We start from the raw sequence: 25,156 nt of genomic DNA, 5'->3' as shown, positions 1-25,156 counted from the left end.
ACACACACACACACACACATATATATATATATACACACATATATATGATATGTATACACACACAAGTATTCTTTGCTTTCAATAGTCAGTGTTTGCTATCTCTGTCCTTGGCATTTATGCTTATGATTTACATATTCATCATAAAGATCCCCATAAGTGGCAAAGTACTGGAAACTGAGAGGGTGCCCATTAGTTAGGGAATAGATGAACAAATAGCAGTGTATGAATTTAATAGAATACAATTGTGGTATAAGAAATGATAGAGGGGGATGGTTTCAAAGAAACTGGGAAGACTTGCATGAACTGATGCAGAGTGAAGTGTGCAGAACTGGAAGAAGAATTTATATAATAATGACAATGGTACAAACAATTATGAAATGCTTAAGAATGCTTATCAATATAATGACCAACCATACTTGCAGAGGACCCATAATGAAATGTGTTACCTACCTTTTAAGAGTTAATGGATGCAGAGTGCCAATTGAGGCTTTTTTTTTTATTTTGGAATTGTCCAGTAAGTTTTTCTTGACTATGCATATTTATTACCAGAATTGTCCTTTCCTTTCTTTCCCTTCCACTCCCCCTCCCCTCCCCTCCCCTCTCCTCTCCTCTCCTCTCCTCTCCTTTCCTCTCCTCTCCTCTTTGACTATTCAGCAACTCTCTTCTACAGTACTCACATACCTGCTTCTGGATTTTTCCCCTTTCATTTCAGAGTCTTCAAAAAATCCTTACTCATTTTTAGGTTATTAACATTTATTCAGTTAATTTTATATTTAGTCACCTAAATTAATTATTCAAAAACTGTCAGAATGATTCCTTGTTGTGCATACCTTTCTTATATCTTGTCCAACAAAACCACCAGTTCTGTGTAGGCGAAAAAAGCCAGCTGCTCCATTGACTTGTTATTTTTTTGTAGTTGAATTCAATTAATTCTATAATTCTATCAATTAATCAAATCACAATCATTTAGTATTAGCATGGAAGGTATTTTACTAGGTATGTTGGCTTAACTTGGGATTTAATGACAATATGCATCTCACCAAAAATATGCTGCCCTCTTTATTTCTTATTCTGTATTGTTATTTATCATTATGGCAGTTTTACAATGTGTTTCTTAGCTAGGAAAATTCACGATAATGTTCACTTCTGTACTGGACATACAATTTTTTTGTCTAGTACTTCTGTGGAGTGCTTACTGGCACATGACTGGTCATTTTCTAGTTTACCTTTGACTCATACTATTCTTAAGATTATATAAAAGGGTTCATAATTTCTTTAATGTTTTGTTATATATATGTCAGATTTACATTCATTAATGAATGAGAAATTAGGATATGAGAACTTTTAAAGATGTTAATAATGTGTTAAATTGAGGGTTTCCCTAAAGTCTTGATGTGTGTGGGTATTCAACATAGCCCCATGATGCTTTCTCTAGAATTTCTGCATAAAGTGAGAAAATCAAACAATTTATTAAGCACCTAGTACATTCCTGGAACTATGTTAAGTGCTGGGGTTACAAATAAAAACAAGGATAGTCCCTGCCCTTAAGGAGCTTAAAATCTAATGAGGGAAGACAACACACAAAAGTAAGGTGAAAAGCAGAAGTGGGGGGAGTAATATTGAATAATATTGCACTGAAAATAATAATGATTTTGTTACATTTGCTCTATTCCACTCCATTAATGGGCTGAATGTGTCACATGGAATTCTACCATAGTAGTAAGCTAATCCATTCCATAAAACAGTAGCATGATTGGATCATGGCCAGGCAAAGTATTTGTCTATATGTTGTGATTTGAGGAATTACAAAAGCTTTATCTGTTCCCAAATATTTCTCTCACCAGTCTACCAGGATAAATAAAGTTCTCATCATTGGAATCATGACTTTAAATTAAAACTTACCTCCAGAAAGTCCATGCTAAAATGAAAATATATTACCTGAGTAATAATGCATTCACCTATTAGCAATCATTAATACATTGGCATCTTGATAAAGTGAAAATGGAGTATTTAGACTAGCAATTGTAGTGCTAGACAGCTCGAGAGTGTGACATACCAGGCCTAGGGAATATAGTAAGAGGGATTAGCATAGGAATATAAAGAGATGGGAAACACCAGAAGAAGGAGAGGGATCCTAAAGATCAAATTATTTTTTCTTTAACATTTTTATGTTCTGCTTTATTTTTTAATTTTTGTGTTTAGTTCCAAATTCTCTCCCTCACTCCAGCACTCTTCCCAACCCCCACTGAAATGGCAAGCAATATGAAAATCAACTTTTGTTCATTTCAGTTTCACCAAAACTAGAAGCTGGCTTCAAAATTACCCAATACAGCTTCTGCATATGGTCACACTTTGTAAATTCTTTTGTCAAAGGCAACATTTTTAATCCCTTATTGTCTTCATAGAACCATTTCAACACGTTTATTAAGTACTATTCTCAAAGCCCTCTTTGCTGATTGATGTGGGTGGTAAAGAGTAGACAAAGTAAACAAGATGGCTTTGACATTGACATTCTGTATGTGTGGCTGATGATCATTCAGATGGTTCGATTGACCTTTTAGATCTCTTCATATTAGAAGATATAGGGAAGCTACTTGTCGTTTGTGACAAACTGTATGTTTCTAAAAATCTGAAAAAAATGGTAAATGTAACTTAAATTAATAGCATATATGAGTGTTGGCTCAGAAACCTTTGAGTATTTTTTGGGCCAGAAGAACAATGTTCAGTTACCCAACAATGTAATGCTAATGTTGCTTGCAATATTGGCAAATGATTGTTTCTTTCTATATTAGCATAGGACATTAAAACGAAAGCAATCCTTCATTCAATTGAAAAGTAAGATGGTCTTTGGCCAGTTGACATTTTACTGTGTTATTTTTATCTGAAGAAGCTCATCAGGTCCACATCAAGTCAGTGAAGAAGCACTTATTGTCTACTATGTTCCAGGCACTGTGTTAAGCACTCGGAGTATAAAAAAGACAAAAAAACAGTCTCCACCCAAGAGCTAAGAATCTAATGAAGAAACAACATGAAACAACTATTTATAAACAAGATATATGCAGGATAAATTTGAGAGGGTAAACTGAGGAAAGTCACTAGTATTGAGGAGGATTACTGAAGATATAGAAGACAGAATTTTACCTGAGACTTGAAGTAAGCCAGGGAATCCAGAGAATAGTAGGAGGGGGAGAATTCTAGGTATGAGGGGAGAGCCAGTGCAAGATACATAGAGTCAGGAGATGGAGTGTCTTGTGAGAGGGATCGCAAGGTGGTCAATGCCACTGTATTGTAAGCAAGATGTAAAAAGACTGGAAAGAAAGAACAGGGTCAGTTTGTAAAATTATTTGAAATTATTGAGTTATATATAATTGCCTAGTGCTACCATTCCAATATTTTAATCTCATTTTCACAAGAAGGCCCTTGCCTCCTGTCAAGTTAATGAACTAGGATATACAATGCAGATGGACAATGAGCTTAATCAGAGTTGAATAAGAGAGGGCTAGCAGGCTGGATTGTTTTGGGAAAAAGTGCAAAGGTCTTTTGATGACTCGAGTTTCCAATGGAAGTGAATGTCCACCTTTTCAATGATGACACCATACTGATGTTGCTCTATAAGGACAACTACTACCCCCAAAGAACTAAAAGTGAATGTCACACAGAAGAAAATGGAAAGGTGCATGGTGATTGTGGACAATATATAACCAATAGGAAACCCTGAAGAATAGAAGTAGTTTGTCCTCAAGGAATTGTTTGATAAGGAAAGAACATGAGTTGGTCATGTATCAAGAGCAAGAGATGAAAAGTGGACAGAGTTTTCTACTGGTCCCCTTTCAGTGTCCAGAGAAAGTAAGGAAGGCCTCTAGCAAGTTAGACTTCATTGGAGGAACTTTTGGGTCAACATGTGCAAGAGACGCAGGTAAAATAGATAAGCATGGATAGATTGAAATCCCTGTTGCTCAAGGAAATCCTCAAATTGATAACATCAGAGATCCATTTGGGTGTTAGGTATATCTTTATCTAATACATGTGTATGTATATACAATTAATATACATTTAGGTGGGACATGCTTCTGAGAATCCTCCCTCCCAACCCAATCAATATGAATTCTCAACAAATTCTGACTTTGTTTACCTTTTCATTGATTGACTAAAATGTGAAAAAGTCAGTACTTCTTATCATCCCCTTTCATTGAAAATACTCCCTCACTTCAGATATAAATATGTGTATGCATGCAAATGTACACACATATGTAATGCATATATATATGAATATAATACACATGTATCCATGTGTACACACGTGACCCTCTGACTATACTTCCAAAATGTCCTAGGAACTTTTGAATTTATAGTCTACGTGAGTGGTGAGGTATGCGTGAGAAATTACCTATACCAGGTTTCTATAATCATATCATATATTTATGAATTATCATAACTAAAATGATGAAATATTATGCTTAATGTATAGACTAGCAAAATATGAGATAAAATGAATTAGTTTAAATGTGACATGGATTTTTGAAATAAAAATGTCTATGAGAGCTGACGATTGTAGAAGTGCCAATAGACAGCTACACTTATAAATGTGTGAACGACAATGGAGTTTCATTTAACTCATTTTTAAATAATTTCTCCTTATTCATTATAACTAATTTCTCTGATTGGTACAGTGTTAAAAACTGAGGTTGTAACAATTGTTAACTTGGTCTTTCTATTCTTATTTCTATAATTGTTCCAATTTTATTTGAATAGTTATCCTATTCTCTAGCTTTTTCATCATTTCATTTACATTAATAATTACTTTCTATAATAATTACTACTAGTGTCCCCTTTTACGTTGTGAAATAAACAGATCTCTGTCTCTCTCTGTCTCTGTCTCTGTTTTGGTCTCTGTCTTTCTCTCATGCAGACACACACACACACACACACACACACACACACAGGCAGACACACAGACACACACACAGACACACACAAACTTAGACCTTTGCCTTCATCATATAAAATTTTCTCAACCAAGTTATGGGATACGGGATACACTCTAGGGGAATATAATGAACATATGCTTGATTCTTAAGAGGAAAAAGCCTATAACTTGAAATTGACTTCATTGCTTTTTTTATTTGTCCAGGGTTGTGACTGTAGCTATAGCCTTTGAATCCCTCTTACCTAGCACGGTGTCTTATATAGTGAGTGTTGAAAAAAAAGTTTTGGATTGGATTGGCTGTGTTTTGGAGTGAGAGAAGAGAAAAGATATACCATTTTATAGTTTACAGATTTCTCCTATTGATTAAATCACATTTTATACATTGGTTAAGTTATTTTATTTTTTAATTTTAGTGCCTTAAATAATGGTGATAATTATAATCTGATAAAATATTCTATAAACTTTTTTTTTACTATACCCCTTGGAAGTAAGTTAACTTTATATATGTGAATTAACCATGGGATACTATTTTCAATTTTTTATATGAAATGTGTTACCTTCCTAGATATGTTCAGTAGAAATGAATTGATATATCCAAAAGCCATATCTTCTTTAGACATATTGGAGTTTTAAAAGTGATATCCATCTAGAACCTTAGAAATGGCACACATTGAATCAAATGGGTAAGCTTTTGAGAGACTTAGTATATTAATTAAAATACTTTCTCAAATAGACAAATCCATATAATGTATCTTTTGCAGTATTGGTGACAGATGGAGAGATCATCTCATTTGTGGCTTACATCCAATCTGGATTTTGTAAAGTTTATAGAGAAGTTATTGGGCTTATGAAATATCGACTTAGGAAAATGGTAAGTTATTTTAACCTTTGAAAGAATTGGGTCTGTAAGTTAGTTGGTATTGGGAACTCCTAGTGAGGAAATTTCCTATATGAGTGCATTTGATTGAATGACCTTTATATTTTCGGTTGCCTAGGGGAATTGAGAGGTTAAGTAGCCAACCAGTCTTTGCATGAAGACATCTACTGAGGGAAAACATTATTTCCCAAGACAGTCCATTCTTTCTGAACAGCTCTAATTGCTAGGTAATATCTCCCTTACCTAAAGTTTAAGCTTGCCTATTGGCAACATCTACTCTTGCTCCTCCTAGTTTTGCCTTCTGTGGACAAGCAGAAAAAGTCTTTTATCACTCTCCCACATGATTGTCCTCCAAAAGTTTGAAGATAGCTATCATGTCCCTCTGTGCCTTCTCTTCTCCAGGTTAAACATCTCTGGGTCATTTCAACAGTCTTTGTGACATGAATTCAAGACCCTCCACAATTCTGGTTGTCCTCCTCTGGGTGACTTCCATCTTGTCAATGTCAATCTTTGAATGAAATGACTAGCTCTGAACACAATATCCCAACTGTTGTTTGACCAGGACAGAGTACAGTGGGACTATCAATAACCTAGCTTCTGGATATACTGAATCACATTAGCTTTTCTGTCAGCAGTGTCAAATTGCTAATTCAAATTAAACTGGGTTCACTAAAATCTTCAGATATTTGTTGGATGAACTGCTTTCTGTATAGCTATACCTCTCCATTTCTGTAAATATGACTTTTGAACTCAAAATTTTTCATTTATTTCTATTCTCATCTTACTAGATTTATTACATGCTCTAGCCTATTCAGATCTTTTCTTATCTCTATTCTTCATCCAATACAATACTCCCCCTCCAAATTTTTCATCCTCTACATATTTGCTGAGCATGCCATCCATGGCTTTATCCAAGGTATGGATAAAAATGTTAATTAATATTAGGGGAAAGCATATATCTCTAGAGTACTCCCATGAAGATCTCCTTCAGAGTTGACATCATGCCATTAATGACTACTCCTTAGGTCTGGCCATTCAACTAATTTTGAATCCTTCTGACTGCATTGTCATCTCTTTTTCTCCTTCCTACACCATTGTCACATTAAGAAATAAATGTTAATACCAAGCTGAGAAATTATTAACTACCTTGCTTTAGGTAGAACAAGTTCTAGCAAATGTCCAAATAGTTGAACCACTCTATTTTATTCTCTATTAGAATCTTGATCTGTTTTCCCAGTTCTGTATCCACGTGCTCTTTCTGTCCATAGTTTCCAAAATGTACTCTACCTTCACTGACCTCTGCTCAAATACTTTCTGACATGCTTCCACATCTGATTCTTAGATTTTCCTCATTAGCAGATTTTTAAAAATAGAGAATGCTACTGTGTCCCCCACCTATGCTAATCTTACTCCATCAAATTTCAAATTTGTCGCCTTGCATTATTATCTCCAGTAGCTCTTCCTTGCTCTGCATATTTTGTGTATGTATATGTAACTTCTGAGGGCATTGGGTCTATTGTAAACTCCTTCCTTCCTTCTTCCATCCTACAACCTCCTGAAACAAGTCATGATTCCTTTCTGCCTTTTCATTTTCTTTTTCTTTTTTTTTAAATCATGAAATGATTTCTTCCATTTAAAAAAAGCAATATTTTGTTTTCCCTGATAAACCTCAGAGGTATTTCTTGATCCTCTTTCTCTTTTTCTTCTAGGAGGGAGACAACCTACCCCTTGAGCATAAATAACCATCTTTTGTTTTTGTCTTGGCAGAAATATAAACATCACATAATGGACAGTAGACTCACTGCAAATTTATCTCTCCTCTTCATGTTTGCTTGGAGATGAGTGAGATTCTCAGTCATTTATCATTTTTGATAGTAGGATCTTTGGAGAATTGCTTTGGCAAACTACTTGTCTGGGTGTTTGATTCTCAAGTTTTCACTTTCTTTCTTACTCAGATACCATTTCTCACTTTTATAACACATGGAAAGTTACATCCAACTTCTTTTCCTTCTCAAAAAAAGCTTCTTAATTTATTTTCCTATTTTGTTTTACTAACTTCCTTTTTCTTATTCTTCTTTCCTTTTAGTTTCTCCTCTTTAGTTTTCCTTTTTCCCATCAGCATAAGTCTTTGTTTTTCTCCTCCTTCAACTTCTCTTTAAGTCTCCCCAAATTTCCTTTTTCCCAAATAAATGCATGGGCTTCCCAAAGCCCTTTAAATTACCTTTGCAGTTCCCAAAGAAAAAAAAAATGCTGACTGATGCCAACTGCATAGAATCAAGGGAGAAATTTTTAGATATAGAAGGGAAACTAGTACAGATAAAGAAATTGAGACCCAGAGATGTTAGTGATTTGCCAAAGTTAGTTGGGAATAGAGCTTGGATTAGAGCCTCAATCTCCTTATTGACAGCCTAGTGCTTTTCCTAAAATACCACTTCATCTCTGATTAGGATTTACTTTAGTGGATGCTAATTGAAAATGCATTTTCAATTAGCATGTACTAATATGAATATAGTGTGTATACACACACATACATACATACAGTCTTGTATAGAAGAAAAAGCCCTGGCTTAGGAGTGAGAAGATGGGAGTTCAAACACCTCTGATATTTTCTACATTTGTCAACTTTGGCAGTTTATTTAACTTTACAGGGATCTAATTTGCTCATTTGTAAAATAAGGGATTTGGACTAGAGAGCCTTTGAAAGCCCTTCCAACTTTTGATTTATAATTATATATGTATATGTATATGTATATATAATTATAGTATAGTATATAAAACATATATATTGAACCACATATAATATTATATTATATATAATGAATATATATATATATATATATATATATATATATTGTGTATTTTGGAGCTAATTCCAAATTAATTTTAAAAGTCAAGTAAACAGATCATCTGAAATTATTTCATAGATTTATTTTAATGTAATCACAGTTATGGACCACACACACACACACACACACACACACACGTAGGTTGATAGATAGAGAGATAGATAGATATAGTTGGAAAGCAAAAAAAAAAATTAACCAAATATATAATTAAATAGGTGATATCGTGCTGGGCCTGGAGTCTGGAAAAACCAAGTTTGAATCCTGCATGAGTAACAACCTCTTTCAGCCTCAGTTTCTTCATTTGCAAAATGCCACCTTCAGGGTTGGTCTGAAGATTGAATATGTGAACATAGGGCAATTGCTTTGTAAACATTAAAGCCCTATATACATAATAGTTGTTGTTATTCTAAATGGATGAAGGCAATTGAATTATTTTGCACAATATATAAATGTCCTGTTTCCCTTAAACAGAAAAAAAAGCGCAAGCGCGTTTTTATGGGGAAACTTCAGGAGAAGGAATCCTTTGGTGAGATCAGCGTGCTTCTTCAAATTCCTTTCACATGCACAATCATTACTGGATCCGAAGTTGAACTGGGGATCATTGATGCTGAGGATATGAGAGGTAAATGCAAAGAAGCATTTTCTTTAATATCTACTTCGTTTATTTCAGGTTTATGGTGAACATACTACCAAGTTTGAGATGAGCATCTTTTAATTTGGAGGATGATATTTAATCTATTACTACAGAACTTTAGTAATTTCTTAGGTAATATATTAAATAAAAGTCAGTACTTCAAAGCATAACCAATGCATATCCTCTTCCCACCTACATCTACTAGCTAAAACAATTCATAAATAAAATGTTTAAAATTACAACAGGAACAGAAAAATGAGTAGCAATTGCTTCAGTCACTTATTCTCTTTCATATATCAAACTTCATAGGCATCTTGCTGCTTCTCAGGGACCAGTATCTTATTTACATGAAAATATATAATTTAGTATTCCTAAGGTCAATGTAATAGCCTCCGGAACTGGCTTATCTTTTGGAGCTTCAGGAGCACATCAAAGAAGTCCAAACTTTGTGTTCTACTTCTATAATAGCAATGGGATCATGACCCAGGGTTCAAAGAGATAGAGTGGAGATAGAGTAACGGAGATAAAATGATGGTGTAATCCCACATATGCTTGACCTTGGAGAATGTCTTTCTCTTTCTAAATTGTACAAATAGTCAAAGAAGGAAATAAAGTAGCAGGAGTCAGAAAAAAAAAGAGTGAAGGTCATAAGTCAGAGCCCGAATGTAGAGGAGCATTAATGGCAACCTCACTTGAGATAAAAATAGAAATATCAAAAGTTGGATAAGGTGAAAAAAAAGAGCAATTGGTAGAAGTTAACCTGTTTAAGGGGTATGCTTATGAACTAATCTAATAATAATTCAGTTAGAAATATCTAATAACAATTCAATTTTGATATAATACAATAAAAATATTTCAGGTTCACTATAGGTGCTCAATGCCCTTCTGATACTTAATTTATGTGTGACCCTAGGCAAGGCATTTAACATCTACATGATTCACCTAACTCCATAGAATTTCTTTACTAATTCTTGGGAGGATTTCAGTGGTGGGAGTTACCTATATTGATGCAATCATAGATTGATTATGTGAAATGTTTGAGTTGACTAAATTTATTCATATTGAATTTCAAATACATTATTGCTCTTTTTAAAGAATGTGTTCAGCATTCCTGCCTAGCTCTGATTAGCCATGCAAAAACCAACTGAATAATCATGTAATCTCTGCAATTAAAACAAAAAACTGTGGGTTCAAATGTTGTCTTTATTACCCTCTGTGACATTCATACATTTAGAAAAATAAACACCCTCAAAGTAAGTAATCTTTAAAGAGGGACTAGTGATATTTTACTAGTGTAATGTTCTCTTTTGACATGATGCATTAATTTTCCCCCTCTACTAATTATGTTAACTGATGCAAGACACATTGGACTGTTTTCTATAAATCAATATTTCACACATGAAAGTACTTCTTCCAAGTATGTATTAAAACCTTCTTTGCCATCTGGCTGACTGAAATCCAAATAGAAGATACACTGTTTAGAGGATATGGGAGTGGGGTGGCGTAGGGAGGGATAGAATATGTGCATGTTGACTACAGCACCCTATCTAGATTTTAAATTTCATTCTGTGTAAAATTCACTTGAAGTCTCTACTGTAAAGAAGAGTGCACCTAATTAGTGAAACGTTCCCTGAACAGGGATGAGGTTTAGGATGAGTTTCTCCATCATTTTCTCACAGCATGAGAGTGAAAAAGGGATGTTGAATCTATTGATCTGCTTTTGTTTCTGCAGTTTTACCATTTTGTGCTGATATTCCAAGAGTAGAGGAAAAAAAATTTAAGCTAAACAATGACAATTGAATAGTAATCAGACCTTAGTGGGAAATTAGGGAATGAGGAGTATCTTTAAACATGAAGGACAATCCTCCTTCACGGGCATTTCTATGGCAATCTATTTTCATCTCCATATATTCATCTTTCTCTTAATGTCATCAGTAAATATGAACCTTTGACAATTAATATAGACCAAGGCTGCAAATAAATGAGATGAGGAAATTAGGGCTGCAGTTAAGTAAAAATTAAAATGAAAAACTGCAACCCAAACCACTGTGCTTCTGGGCCACTGTTCATATTATGGATCATCACTAAGGTCAGATTTATTGTCTCAGTGGCACTGAGAAGATCCGGTGAAAATGATGTGAAATACAAATCTGTTTAAATACACATATGCATATATGCATGCATACACATGTATATTTGCATATATACACACACACATGGTTATATAAGATGGAATACATGTGCACGCAATAAACACAAATATAAAATATGCATTACACACATGTATACATATATGTAGAGACATATTACATTTGTTAGATGGAATATATGTCTTAATTTGTATACATATACACATATGTTATATCTGAATATATGGTTGTTATGAAGAGTTTCCTCAGTAAGCCATAAATCACTATCAGATATACAATTATTAACACTAAGCATCTAAATTTTCACAATCATTCATCAGACCGGAGATACTGAGAATTGAATAAAAAGAAGCATAATTTAAATTGCTGTTTCTTACTTAGACCTGAAACACATTTGTGTATGTTCACATGCATACCTAAGTAAAGAAACATCAAGAATTGTGGGGTTTTCAAGTTTAATTAAGGTTGTTTAATTTTTAAAATACAGTAATATGATTTTTGAACCTACCTTATAAAAATCAATAAGAGAATAACTGCATGTGTCTTTTATTTGCGTATATAAGTCAGATTCCAACTTCACTGTCAAAATTAAAATGCAAACTGACACATTACATATTTTAAAAAGTGGATTGTAAATACACCTATTCACTTATAAGTGCATTCCTGGTAATAATAGGGATTCTTCTCCACAAATCTGGTGAAATGAGAATAAAAATATGGATTTAGGAATAGGAAGACCTGAGTTCAAAGCTCTGCCACTTGAATTGTGTGACTTTGAACTAGTCATTTAATTTCTCCAATCCTCAGCTTCTCACTTCTGAAATAAGGGAGGTTGCTGAGAGGATCTCTAACATCCCTTCTAGTTTTAAATATAGGCTACTATGTTCCGTGACTTTCCTATTCATACAAATTTTGTGAACCTTAATGACCTTTATGACCATTCATTATTCTTTGTGGGAGTACCTTTTTTGGTTATTGTTGAGTTTCAACATTTATACCTAATTTCAGAAAGATAACAACAACAAAAAGAAACACAGATTCAACTGTATCTTAATTGTATTTCTGATCCGAAATCATATCTTTGTCCTTAAAATGAATTCTGTACTTTTGTTGTGGCAAAGAATAACTTTTTCTATCATAAATGATGTCACTCTTATTCATTAAACCTCCCTGACTGAAAAAGAGTGACTTACAAAAAAAAGGTGTAATAAACATGAGTGTAAATTGCCTCTCTAGAAAGGAAAACTACAAGGTGACATTTGGTACAATTTGTTAAGAAGTTTTTCAATGGAGAGAATTTCTTCAATCCTTTATCTCTGATCTTGAATCCCAAGGACAAAAGTAGAGTACCAGGTTTCCCGGTAGAGCAGATGTAACTGTAAGAAGTTACAGAGAAAATGTGTGTGGTCTTATCCACAGGATCAGCATGAGAATAGTGCCGGTCTTTCTCCTTGGGCTTGAGAGAAGGTAACTGGCTTCCTGGTAGAAATGCACCAACGGAGAGGTTTCTTTCTTTTTTCTTTTTTTAAACTTTTCTGCAGATGCCACATTAAGGATGTTCTTTTTTATTGCTTTGTAATGGAAATATTGATCTACTAAATTATTTCCATTTTAAGGACCTGTATTCAAATAACTTTTTCCACTTTCTAAGGTTTTCTTTTAAAAAGAATATTACATACAGATATTTACGTAGGAAAAAAATGAGTTGCTTATAAATGAAAGTTATTTGTTGTTTAGTCGTCACTCATGTCTGACCCTTTGTCACCCTGTTGGGGGTTTTCTTGGCAAAGACACTGGAGTGTTTTTGCCATTTTCTTCTCTAGCTCATTTTACAAATGAGGAAACTGAGGCAAACAAAGTCAAGGGACTTCTCCAGGGTCACACAGCTAGTAAGTGTCAAAAACCTCATTTGAACTCTGGAAAATGAGTCTTCCTCACTCCAGGCCCAGCACTCTATCAACCTAGTTGCCTGAAAGTTGTTTGGATATGTTTTTATGGGAGGAAACAAAATTTGCATAGCCTTTTTACATTTGAATGCATATTATATTTTTATGTTATTGACTAACCTCTTAAAAATACCAGAAAAGCTTGAGTTAATGAAAGAAGCTTGTAAAGAATTGTGTGCATTATCTAGTTGTTGACATTTTAAAAACAGGCACTAAATTCCCACAATTAAAAGCTTCTAACCTAACGATATTCATAAGGTTTCTTGTCAGTAAAAGAAAACATGGGCTAAACCAGAAAATAACACTTTACCCAATACTTCAAATCAGTTTAGTAAATATCTATTAAGCACTCACTAAAGCAAGACTTGAACATATTCAGATTTTATTTTGAATATGTGCTGTTAATCATTTAAAGCATCCCTAAAGGCCTTAGAGGCATAAGTTGATAATTCAAATATGTTGAATTTTAAATTTAAATTTTAAATCTCTTACACAGTTATTAATATCATCATGGTCATTGTCATTGTGTTCTGAGGTAAATGTTTATAACGAGTTTAAATGTCAATCTTTTAAGTTATCTTTTTTTCTCCTTTTTTAAATGCAGGACTAGTTTATTTTAAGTGCTGTAAAAATAACACCTTGAAATGCTATCTATGAACTTTCATTTTCTTTTTTTCACAGTGAAAAACTAGATTTGTAAATTTGGATAAAGTTTCCAAAGTGAGCATCAGGCAGAGAGAGGTAAACGTCTGAAGAAACAGATGGCACAATAGGAATGAATGACAGAGAGAGTGAAGAAAAACCTAAGCACTCATTATCCACATCTTGTGGTTTTGTTTTGCTTTGTCCCCTATTTTACTGATGCAGGGACCTCCCAGTGAGAAAACTTCTATCAATACACATCAACCGTTTTTGCAGCTTGTAATTTTAGAGTTGCCTAGTACATTCATTGACAAGTTCAGTGACTTGCCAAGGGTTACACTGCCAATATGGCTCAGTGGCAGCACTTGAACTCAGAGCTTTCTGGTTCTAGAGGTCGCTCTTCTGCCATGCTGAGAAAGAAGCAAAAGTCATCACAATGTGATCAAACCAGGTATTCAAACAGATTCAAACTGAGTATAGGGAAAGACTCTAAAATCTAAATCTAATTCAGAGAATTGTAAAACCTGGCAGACCTTTTCTTTTCATATTTAAAGGTACTGAATTTATCAGAAGTTTTGGGGTGGACTAGGTTGAAGCTGTGGCATCCATCACCATGGGTGTCTGGTCACATCAAGAAAAGTGGCGATGATGCAATGGCCGTAGGGGACAGAGTCAGAGAAGGACCTGAAGGCATTTTGAGGTATGAATTCAGAGACCAGGGTGTGGAACAGTATAAATCTGGCTACAAGGATCACAATCTCTGCTCATCTGGAAAAACAAACAAACAAACAAGTAAGTAGAAGCAAAAAAACAGAAATAAGACCTCTGAAGGAGTAGTCAGAATGCACTGAAACTACAGACTGCTCTGATCCTTGAAAATCAATGAAAGGATGAAAAGACAGGAAAGAAGACTCAAAGAAGATAGGATACTCTTCTTCAAGTATTTAAAAGACTACTGTATGTTAGAGGGGTAGGCCTGTTCTACTTTTCCCCTGAGTAGAAGAGGTAATGAGGTGAAGTTTCAGAGAACCGGATTCTACTTTGATATAAGCAACCTACCCTTTTAACAGAGAGCTACCCCAAAGCTGAATGGGATCGCTAGGGGTCTTGAAGCAAAGGCTGGATAACCACTTGTTAAGGAGGGGTTGTGGTGCTAATGTGATCAAAGATCTTCCCCCCCCCCCCCACTCCCATTTCAATAGGCCTCAGGTGGAGCTAGTTAAGGGAAGCTTGATTAGGAGAGGCTTGCTTGTAGGTAGGCCCACACCCTTTTGCTACTAGGTACTAAGCCCCAGACCTACACAGGGTATGTACGTATATGTATATACACCCTGTGGGTAGCCATTAAGCTCAGACTAGAGAGCTGCAGAGACCAGAGAAGAAGAAGATGAAGAGAGAACTGTGAGAGAAAGCGGAGAGACAGAGAACTGGAAGGGCTTTCAGAACTTCAGGAGGAAAGGATGCAGGCAAGCAGACTGTCATGAGTAAGTTTACCAGTAGAAGGGAAGGTTACAGGATGGCTTGGCTCTTTGTTGCAATACTGTGTTTTAATCTCCTTGCTGTTACATTGAGGTGATTGGAACTATTCCAGTTGAGTAATTGGAATGCAATTACTGCTATGTCAAATTGGGATCATTGGTTCTGGGATTTGATCCTCTGGTGTCCAAATAAATGTTTTGCTTCTTCTGCTTTCTATACAGAGAGTCTCTCATATTTTGCGATTCCAAACTATACAGGTATATTCACAGTCACCATCAAAATCCTGAATCTTCCTTACTGATACAGTTGTCGTGAGGATTTCTACTCAGATAATAGCTTACATTAGATGATCTCTGAAGTGCCATTCAACTCTGATGGTCTGCGATTCAGTGATTTTATAATTGTGTTAGATATTGATAAGTGTGGTGTAGCAGATAGAAAGGCAGTCTGGGATTCAGGAAGACTGGACTCTGGTTTTCTTTGTAATACTTACTAGCTGTGTGAACATAGGCAAGCTACTTAAACTCTCAATGTTTCATTAAACTCACTTAAGTTCTGAGTTGTTGTTTAGTTGTTCACTCATGTCTGACTCTGTTACCCTGTTGGAGGTTTTCTTGGCAAAGATACTGGAGAATTTTTGTAAAATTACTGAGAAGTTCTGATCTATATTAATAGAAGGTGTTTCCTTATGGAGGTTCCCTATCCTAACAAAATCACAGGTGCAGTCCTATCCTTTCCAATGGTAATTTATACAACATAAGAAATGTAGTAGGAAGATGGCAAATAGAGTATTGCCTCTGCTTTGCATTTATGCATCTTTGCTTTGTTCTAAATGCTTAAATCTGGAAGTACTACTGGCTATTTTAAAAGATGAATGAAGGAATAAATGAAGGAATGAAAAAATTATTTAAGTGACTAATGTGTATCAAGACTTTTCTAGGCACTGAGGATAAAAACACAAAAGTGAGATAGTCCCTACCCTCAAGGGGCTTATGCATACCAATGGAGTAAGAAGACATATATTGGGGACTGATGGCTGGGAAAGGAGTATTTAGTCTGGATAGTTACAGGGATGGTTAATGGAGCAATTGAAGTGGGGAAGAGGAAGAGGGGAAGAGAGTTAGGTATTTATTAAGCATCTACTATGTGCCAGGCAATGTGCTAAGTGTTTTACAATTATTATCTCAACCTTGGGAGGTAAGTAAGCACTATTATTGTCCCCATTTTACAGTTGAGGAAACTGAGGCAGACAAAGGTTATGTGTCTTGCCAAGGGTCACACAGTTAGTAAGTGTCTGAGACTGGATTCGAATGCAGTTCCTCCTGACTCCAAGCTCAGTATTCCACCTTCTTATTACATAGCTACCTCCAAGTCCTCATATGGTTACTGTTCCTAGAAGGAGGGGGAAAGCATACTAGAGTCAGGAGAGGAGTTAAATACACACAATGGCAAAATGCCTGGGATAGATATGATTTGAAACTTGGTCTGGGACCTCTTAGGTTTAGTGGGCAAACTATCTGTATTCACTCACCAATCAGGGCAGTTCTTGCCCAGGGCAGACTTCCAAGGCTGAGTGGATTAATTCCTCCCTCAGAGAAGCATGGTCTTTGGAGGCATTGTCCTAAGGGTACTGTTCTAGAGGAGAAGGTGGAGGTGGGCAGTAGTGAAAAGACATATGGCCAGTCATCTGGAGTTGATGGGTAGAAGGTATATATCAACATATTTTGAGTAAATTACTTTTATATAGCATTTTATATAACTGATCCCATGGGCATTATTCTGTTTCAATCAGGACTATCCAAAATATTTGATACTCTTTTTTTTTAAACTCAACACCTAGACAGTAATTTATTCAAATCTCCCTAGATTAACCCTAGGCTTCATAGAAGTAGAAAACTTCTGGAAGAAACCTATATTTAATGTGTATCTTTATGATTAAATATAGTTTTATATTTTTGCGTCTCAGAGGGTACTCATAGCTGCAAGTAAATCCTTTTACTCATTCCTAATTGATATGATTCTGTATTCTTTAGAATGAGTTTTGTGCATCTATTTAATCTCCTCAAACCTTACATGCCACCCAACCCACCTCAGCTGATGACTTTGACTCATATGTTACTGTGAAAATAGAGATCATTCTTTTGAGATCTTTTTCCTCTACTCTATACATCAGAACCCTCTGTTATTATTGTCTGTTTTTTCTTTATTCCAGTCTTTGATGGACCTTTCTGCTTGCCAAAGCCCAGCTCCTCTTAGATGTACTCTTGATCCTATCCCTTTCAATCTCTTCTAGAAAATTGATCTTCCAATAATCATGACTCTTTAATCTTCAAACTTTACCCTGTATACTACTATTTCCTTCCTTGTTGTAAACCAACATGCCCAAGTGGTATTCTAAAAACAAAACAAAACAAAAAAACTAAAAACAATCTTCATTTGAGCCTCCCTTTCCTTTAAGCTCTCATTCCATATCTTTCCTCCTGTTCACAATAAAACTGATAGAAAAAGCTACCTATCCTCATTGTTTCCAATTTCTCTATTTTTATTTACTTCTCAATTGAAATTGCTTTCCTCCTCAGAGTTACCAATGGTGTCTTCATTGATGCATTCTTGTTGCTCATCTTTCTTAAATTCTCTGTAGAATTTGATGCTACTGATTACCTCCTGTATCTTTTCTCCTCTCTAAGCACTTATGACACTTCTCTTTCAGTTCTTCTCCTACCTGTCTAACCTGCTCTTAGTCTCCTTTGCTTGGTCATCAGCTACACCCTGCTGCCTAACTGGGTATATCCCAAGTCTCTGTTCTGCTCTGCTTCTCTTCTTTCTCTATGTTCTCTGCTTTGGTGATCTCAACAACTTTCAGGGGTTCAGTTATCATGATTGTGCAAATGACACATATTTATTCTGCAACTCTAGTATTTCTATTGAGTTCCAGCCATTTATTACTGGCTGCCAATTAATTAGACATGAACTGATGGATATCACACAGATATCTCAAGCTCAGCTTGTCTAAAACAGAACTCTCCCCTTGAATCCACCAATTTTCTTAACTTCCCTGTCTCTGTCAAGGTCACTACTAGCCTTTAGTCACCTAGGTTTGCAACCTTATGGTTATACTTGACCCTTTAAAAAAAAATCCTAATTTCATAAACATCAATCACAATGAGCACTTCCTATGTGGAGTAGAACAGAGGGAGGGAAATGTGAATCTCTGTCGTGAATATTTTCCCTTTTCTTTTCAATAGCAAAGAAGCTTTTATTAGAATCTATGATCCAATGGCCAAAGGATAGGAACAGGCAGTTTTCAGAGGAAGAAATTAAAGATATCTGTAGGCATATGAAAAAATGTTCTAAATCACTATTGATTAGAGAAATGCAAATCAAAACAACTCTTAGGTACCATGTCTCTCCTGTCTGATTGGCTAACATGACAAAAAAGGAAAATGATAAATGCTGGAGAGGATGTGGGAAAATTGGAACACTATTACATTGTTGGTGGAGTTGTGAACTGATCCAGTCATTTTGGAGAGCAATTTGGAACTATGCCCAAAGGGCTATAAAAATGTGCATACCCTTTGACCCAGCAATACCACTTCTAGGGCTGTTTACCAAAGAGATCACACAAGTGGGAAAGGGACCCATATGTACAAAAATATTTATAGCAGCTCTTTTTGTGGTAGCAAAGAATTGGAAATCAAAGGGATGCCCATCAATTGGGGAATGACTAAACAAGTTGTGATATATGAATGTAATGGAATACTATTCTGCTAAAAGGAATGGGGAAGATACAGACTTTATAATAACCTGGAAAGACCTACATCATATGATGCTGAGTGAGGAGAACAGAACCAGGAGGACATTGTACACAACCACAGATATATTGATTACAGATGACTAACCTTGATAGACTTCACTCTTCTCAGCAATACAAGGTTCAAAGACAACTTCAAAAGACTCATGATGGAAAGAACTATCTACATATAGAGAAAGAACTATGGAGTCTGAATGCAGATTGAGGCAAACAATTTACTCTTTTTTTTTCTCTTTCTTTTTTTTCTTTTGGTTTAGTTTCTTCTTTCTCGTGATTCCTTCCATTGGTCATAATTCCTTTTTACAACTTGACTATTGTGTAAATAAGTTTAATGCGAAGGTATATGTAGAAGATATATCAGATTCCATGCCATCTTGGGGGGGAGGGTGGAGGGGAGGGAGGGGAAAAATTCTGGAATTTAAAAACATGCAGAACTGAGTGTCGTAAACTAAAAATTAAAAAAAAATCTTAATTTAAAAAAAAAAAATCTATGATCCAGCACTGAACTAAGCAGTGGGGATAAAAAAAAAATTCCCTCCACCCCTCCCTGCCCAAAAAACAAACAAACCAAAAAAAAACAAAAGACATTCCTGCTTTCAAGTAGCTCATACTCTAATAAGGAAGACAGTATGCAAACAACCATGTATAAAACAAAAACAAACAAAAACAAAAATCCCCACCAAGTATAAAGAAGTCAAATGGTCCTTCCTTCCTTCCTCCCTTCCTTCTTCTCTTCTTTTCTTCATTCTTTCCTTTCTTTATTTCTTTCTTTCCTTCTCCTCTCCTGCCACTTTATGTTCTTTACTGGATTCAAAGCTAAAGTGCTACCAACTTTACAAGAATTTTCCCTAATTAATTCATCCAGTAGACCCCCACCCCACTTGAAAAGTACTTTTTATTTCTATGTGTTTTCATTTACATACATAGATATGCATACATATAAGCATATGTGTGTGTGTGGTGGGGGGCTGGGTACACATTACTCAAAATGATGAATCGCCTGAAGTGGCTCCATTATTCAAATTTAAGCTGCTATTTCCATTGAGCTAGAACTAATTACCATATTTTGCATAATTATACCTTCGAATAGTGCCATTTTGAATATAAGCCACCACTTCAGGGAGATTCATTAGTCACACTAATGGGGTCCTAGATGCCCAGTTCAATGTATGCTTCCTGAAGGAGGGAGACATTTCATTTTTCTTTGTATTCCCAGAACCAGCCCCAAACCCGACACATAGTGTATACTTAATGGCTTCTCATCTTTTGAATGATTGACTTTATCACATTTCCAAGAACTGCTATTCTGAATCCTGTCCTTTCTCTTTAAACCAATAATTCACACCCTCTCATTCTCAGATAGCCTACCTACCTCCCAGAGTTGTCAAAAAGATCAAAGAAAATTCTGTATGTAAAACATTTGGTAATCATTAAACACTGCAAAACTGTAATAGTAATAATTATACTGTTGTTCTTATTAATAAAAAGTCAATTTTGCATATGGCATGTTCTTTAGATATTTGAGTCAATTTAAAAAATAATATTTAAATTTAATAATGTCTACTAGGGGTGAATAAAAGTAGAGAATTTTACTCTAAACAAATGGCTATATTGAACCTAGTACTTGTATATTGAACACAGAGTAATCTGTGACTTTTTAATCTTTTAATTTTCTTATTGCCATATTTCAAGTAATTTAACAGTATAGAATTGTATATCAAAAAAATCAATAGGGGACTACAGGAAAACAAATATTTTATATTCTAAAAGAAAATTTAATTTTTGTCCTGTTGTAAAATCACTCATATTGATACATTTTAAAAAATTTCTTTTCAGTAAAGATTTACTAAATGAAACACTTGTATTTTATTCCAGTTAATGTAAATATATTCCTATCAATTAATTTCTGTGTATTTTCAGTTCAAGGACAGTGATATGTAATAGAATCATATAAAAATGGCCATAAAAATTACTTCCCTCCTTCCCTCCTCCCTTCATTCCTTCCCATGTCAGGCACTATACTACCGACTAGTTTGAATGATAAAAAATGAAACAGGGTCTTCCCTAAGGGTCCTTATATTTTATTTTTGGGAAAACAGCATAAACCACAGGTAAGTGAATACAAAGCATAAATATACATACATATATACTTGTACACATACATATATATATATGTATATACACACATATATATGTATACACACATATACACGCACATAAACACACATATATAGAACAGGGACTGGGCCTGTGATTCCATTCATCTCTCTCTAGAATTGCAGATGGGCACGTTTTTTTTTTCTGCAGCTTACAGTCAGTTGCCTGGGGCACTATAATCTTAAATTACTTACCCAGAGACCTACAGCAAGAATACCAGAATATATCAGAGAAAGAACTTGAATACATTTCTTAGCTTTGAGGCCACATCTCAAGGCACCATGTCAAGTTGCGTGTGCATGCGTGTATGTGTGCATGTGTGTGTGTGTGTGTGTGTGCATGTGTGTGTGTGTAGAAGAAACTACTTGAAGAGTGGGATGGGGAGACTGAAAAATGGGGAAGAACAATAAAAAGGCCCCATCGAGGAGAAGGTACATGATCTACTTTGCAAGTATTACAGTCACAGAGTTGAAAAACCTTGCCCTAATAACCCTTTGGGGATAGAGGATGGTCAGTGAGATGGCTCCAGCAAAATCGCTAGAACTGTAGCCCTCCAATTTTGCCTGAGTCAGCCATGTTCTCAACCGAGATCTTCTCCAAATTGTCTGAGCAAAGGGCCATTCCATTCTCAAAAATGGGGGGGGCAGGGCTAAGGCAGGAAAATCTCCCCCTAATTCCATTAAAACTTCCTAAATCAGAATCTATGGAGAATTTACAACATTTCACTTTTCTGCTCTAGTGGAGCACAATATTAGATTCATTATTGTTGTTTTGGGGTCTATAAAGCGATTTTCTTTTGTTTCAAGATTTGTATGACAGATATAAAGAGAGGTGGAGAAAAACAAGAGTTCCGTGAGATTACCCAATCAATATACCATACTACAAGATGACAGTTTAATTGTGTACCTATATGACATAAAACAAAAATATTTTTATTTTTCTTACTAAAATTTCCCATTATATTCACTTAGATGATTGTTTATGGAGCATATATTTTAAGAAACTAATTTTAATTTATATTTATAACTGACACTTAAATTTTCAAAAGTCTAATTTTTAAAAATATGGATCTGTAATTTTATCATTGTAAAGCACTCCCACTGAGAAAATTCTCCCTGTTAATGTAGATCTGCAGCTTCTCTGCCACTTAAAGGATTGGAGATTTGCCTGGGCAGGAAGCAGTTATGTGAATTTCCCAGGGTCCCTCAGTCAACAAGTCAGTTGCTTGTCTTGACTCCAGGTCTTCCTAACTCCAAATACAGTTCTCTATCCACTGCCCTAACCTATTAAATAACTACTTATTAAATCTTTCTCTAATTGTACCAGAAAGTACATAAAATACTAGAGTGAGTTACATGTCATTTGATAATGAAGGCACTATTTGTCTCCTATAAAAACTACTCTTTTTTATTAATTTAATTTATTTGCTAAAATTAATTGCTTTGGATCATTTCTGTCATATTTTCTAGAGTTCTATAACTAATAATATCTTTATTTCCTTGATTTTATTTTTAATTTGACATATTTAATAGGAGCTTGCCCAGGGTCACACAGCTAGTATGTGTCTGTGGCCAGATTTGAACTAAAGTCCTCCTAACTCCAAGGCCAGTGTTCTATCCATTGAACTGCCTAGCTGCCATCTACCTTCAATAATACACTTTGTTCAAGATTTTAAAATACTATGTGAATTCTTGTTGAAAACTTGTGTATATAGATAGCCCAGTCAATAATATAGTAATGTTCTCTGATGTCCAAAAGCACACCTATGCTTGTAGTGGGATAGGAATAGGGCCTGGACTGATGATTTCATTGTTATGACTCAGGTAGTCCCTGGGTCAGGAGACTCACTCTCCCAAAATGTCCTCATAAAAGTCCTCCTTTGATTCCTCATTATGTGGTGGAGGTGACCTTGCCTTCTCAAAGGCTATGCCAAAGAAGTTAAGCTCTGGCAAAACTGACAAGTTGGAAAGGTTTCAAGCACAGGTCAGATGATGAACTGCACGTCCAATATCTGAAGACAAGCTGAGCTAGAGATTTTAAAGCTTATCATGGGAAGCTAAGCAAACTTAGAGATTGCGAACCAGCCATTTCCTTATCTCAGGCCTCCTGCAAAAATAGATGAGCAAAGCTTCCAACAAAGGGTCATTTCATTCTATTAAAATAAAAGGGGTGGGGAGACTACCCACTGCAGAATATCATGGGGCTTTGGGAATTATTGATAACCTCACCACTCTATGTTATCTGTCCAGGAAAAATAACATAATTTTGATGCTTTATGCAATCTATTCTTAATTGTTTACAATAAAATAGAGTTCAGAGATCAATAATTTAATGGCATTAAATTCAACAAAATTTTGGTTATGGGCATTGATCTAGGGACTGTAGTAGACACAGTATGAATAAGACAGAACCCTTGCCCTTGGAGTAGATAATACAGGGAGATATAATCATAATACTACTCAGAATATGATAAGTACCTGTGGAGAGGTATAAGCAAAGAACTATGTGAGGACTCATTAAAATACTATTAGTTAAATTGGTAACAATTTTTTATATTTTACTTTACAATTTAAAAAATATTTTTCTTACTTTGAGTTAGATTTGCAAATATTATTGCTCTCATCTTACAGAGCAAAACTAACTCTCAGGAAGGTTGGGTGACTTGCTAGGTCCAAGGCTAGTAATCGGTAGAGCTGGAACTTTAATTTGGATCTTCTGACTTCCACTCTATAATCGTGAGTAAGTATTAAATTCTATAGAAACACAAAGAAAAATACAATCCTAGAGCCAACAGTCCTCCATTATAAAATAGAAAAATACCCTTACAACATAATTGTGATGTTTTCTGGCAAGGTATGAGGTTTATATGTGGTCAGAGTGGCACTGTGATCGTATGTATGTATGCATGTATATGGGACTTGGGCAAAGACAATGAGAATCATAGTAGTAGAGAAAACTATTGACAGGAATTTTTTTGTTGTTCATTTGTTTCAGTCATTTCTGACTCTTCATGATCACATTTGAGGTTTTCTTGGAAAAGATACTGGAGTGGTTTGCCATTTCTTTCTCCAGTTCATTTTATAGATAAGAAAACTGAGGTAAACGGGGTTAAATGACTCACCCAGGGTAAATGTCTGAGGCCAGATTTGAACTCAGATTTGAAGATCAGTTTTTCTGACTCCAAGCCTGGCACTCTATCTACTGTGTCACCTAGCTGCACTTATTGACAAGAATATAGGAAGAAAGTGTTGAAGTGACACAATAGATAGAACGATGGGCCTGGAGTCAGGAAGACCTGAGTTCAAATCCAGTCCTCCCAGACACTTACTAGTTGTGTGACCCCAATTTCCTCAACTATAAAATGGGGATGATAATAATAGTCCCTACCCCCCCCCAGATTGGTTGTGAGGATCAAATGAGATAATATTTGTAAAGTGCTTAGTACAGTGCCTGGCACAGAGTAGGCCCTATATAAACGCTTATTCTCTTTCCTTTCCTCCAATTCCACTGGCCACTTCACAGAATTAATAGAATACTGGATTTTGAAATGACAGGAACCTGAAAGATCCTCTAGCCCTAGCCTTGTAGTTAAGGAGCCACAGTGTTTAAGTGACTTAAACATGCTTTGGATGTAAAAATATTTATACATTTTAATAAGCAAAAGGGATGTATTAGGCTTTGGGTGAT

The 25,156-nt window shown here is 35.2% G+C and overlaps 1 protein-coding gene across 1 annotated transcript in view; it reads left to right on the top strand.

The window, feature by feature from the left end:
- CNBD1 (cyclic nucleotide binding domain containing 1) overlaps positions 1 to 25,156 on the top strand; it is a 593,156-nt gene that overhangs the window by 511,437 nt on the left and 56,563 nt on the right. Inside the window, 2 exon segments of the mRNA XM_036742093.1 lie at positions 5,689 to 5,798; positions 9,122 to 9,272. Coding sequence (XP_036597988.1) covers positions 5,689 to 5,798; positions 9,122 to 9,272 — 261 coding nt within the window.

The sequence above is a fragment of the Trichosurus vulpecula genome, chromosome 1 (assembly GCF_011100635.1).
Source record: "Trichosurus vulpecula isolate mTriVul1 chromosome 1, mTriVul1.pri, whole genome shotgun sequence".
NCBI classification, from domain to species: Eukaryota; Metazoa; Chordata; class Mammalia; order Diprotodontia; family Phalangeridae; genus Trichosurus; species Trichosurus vulpecula.
This window is presented reverse-complemented; position numbering and strand designations above follow the sequence as displayed.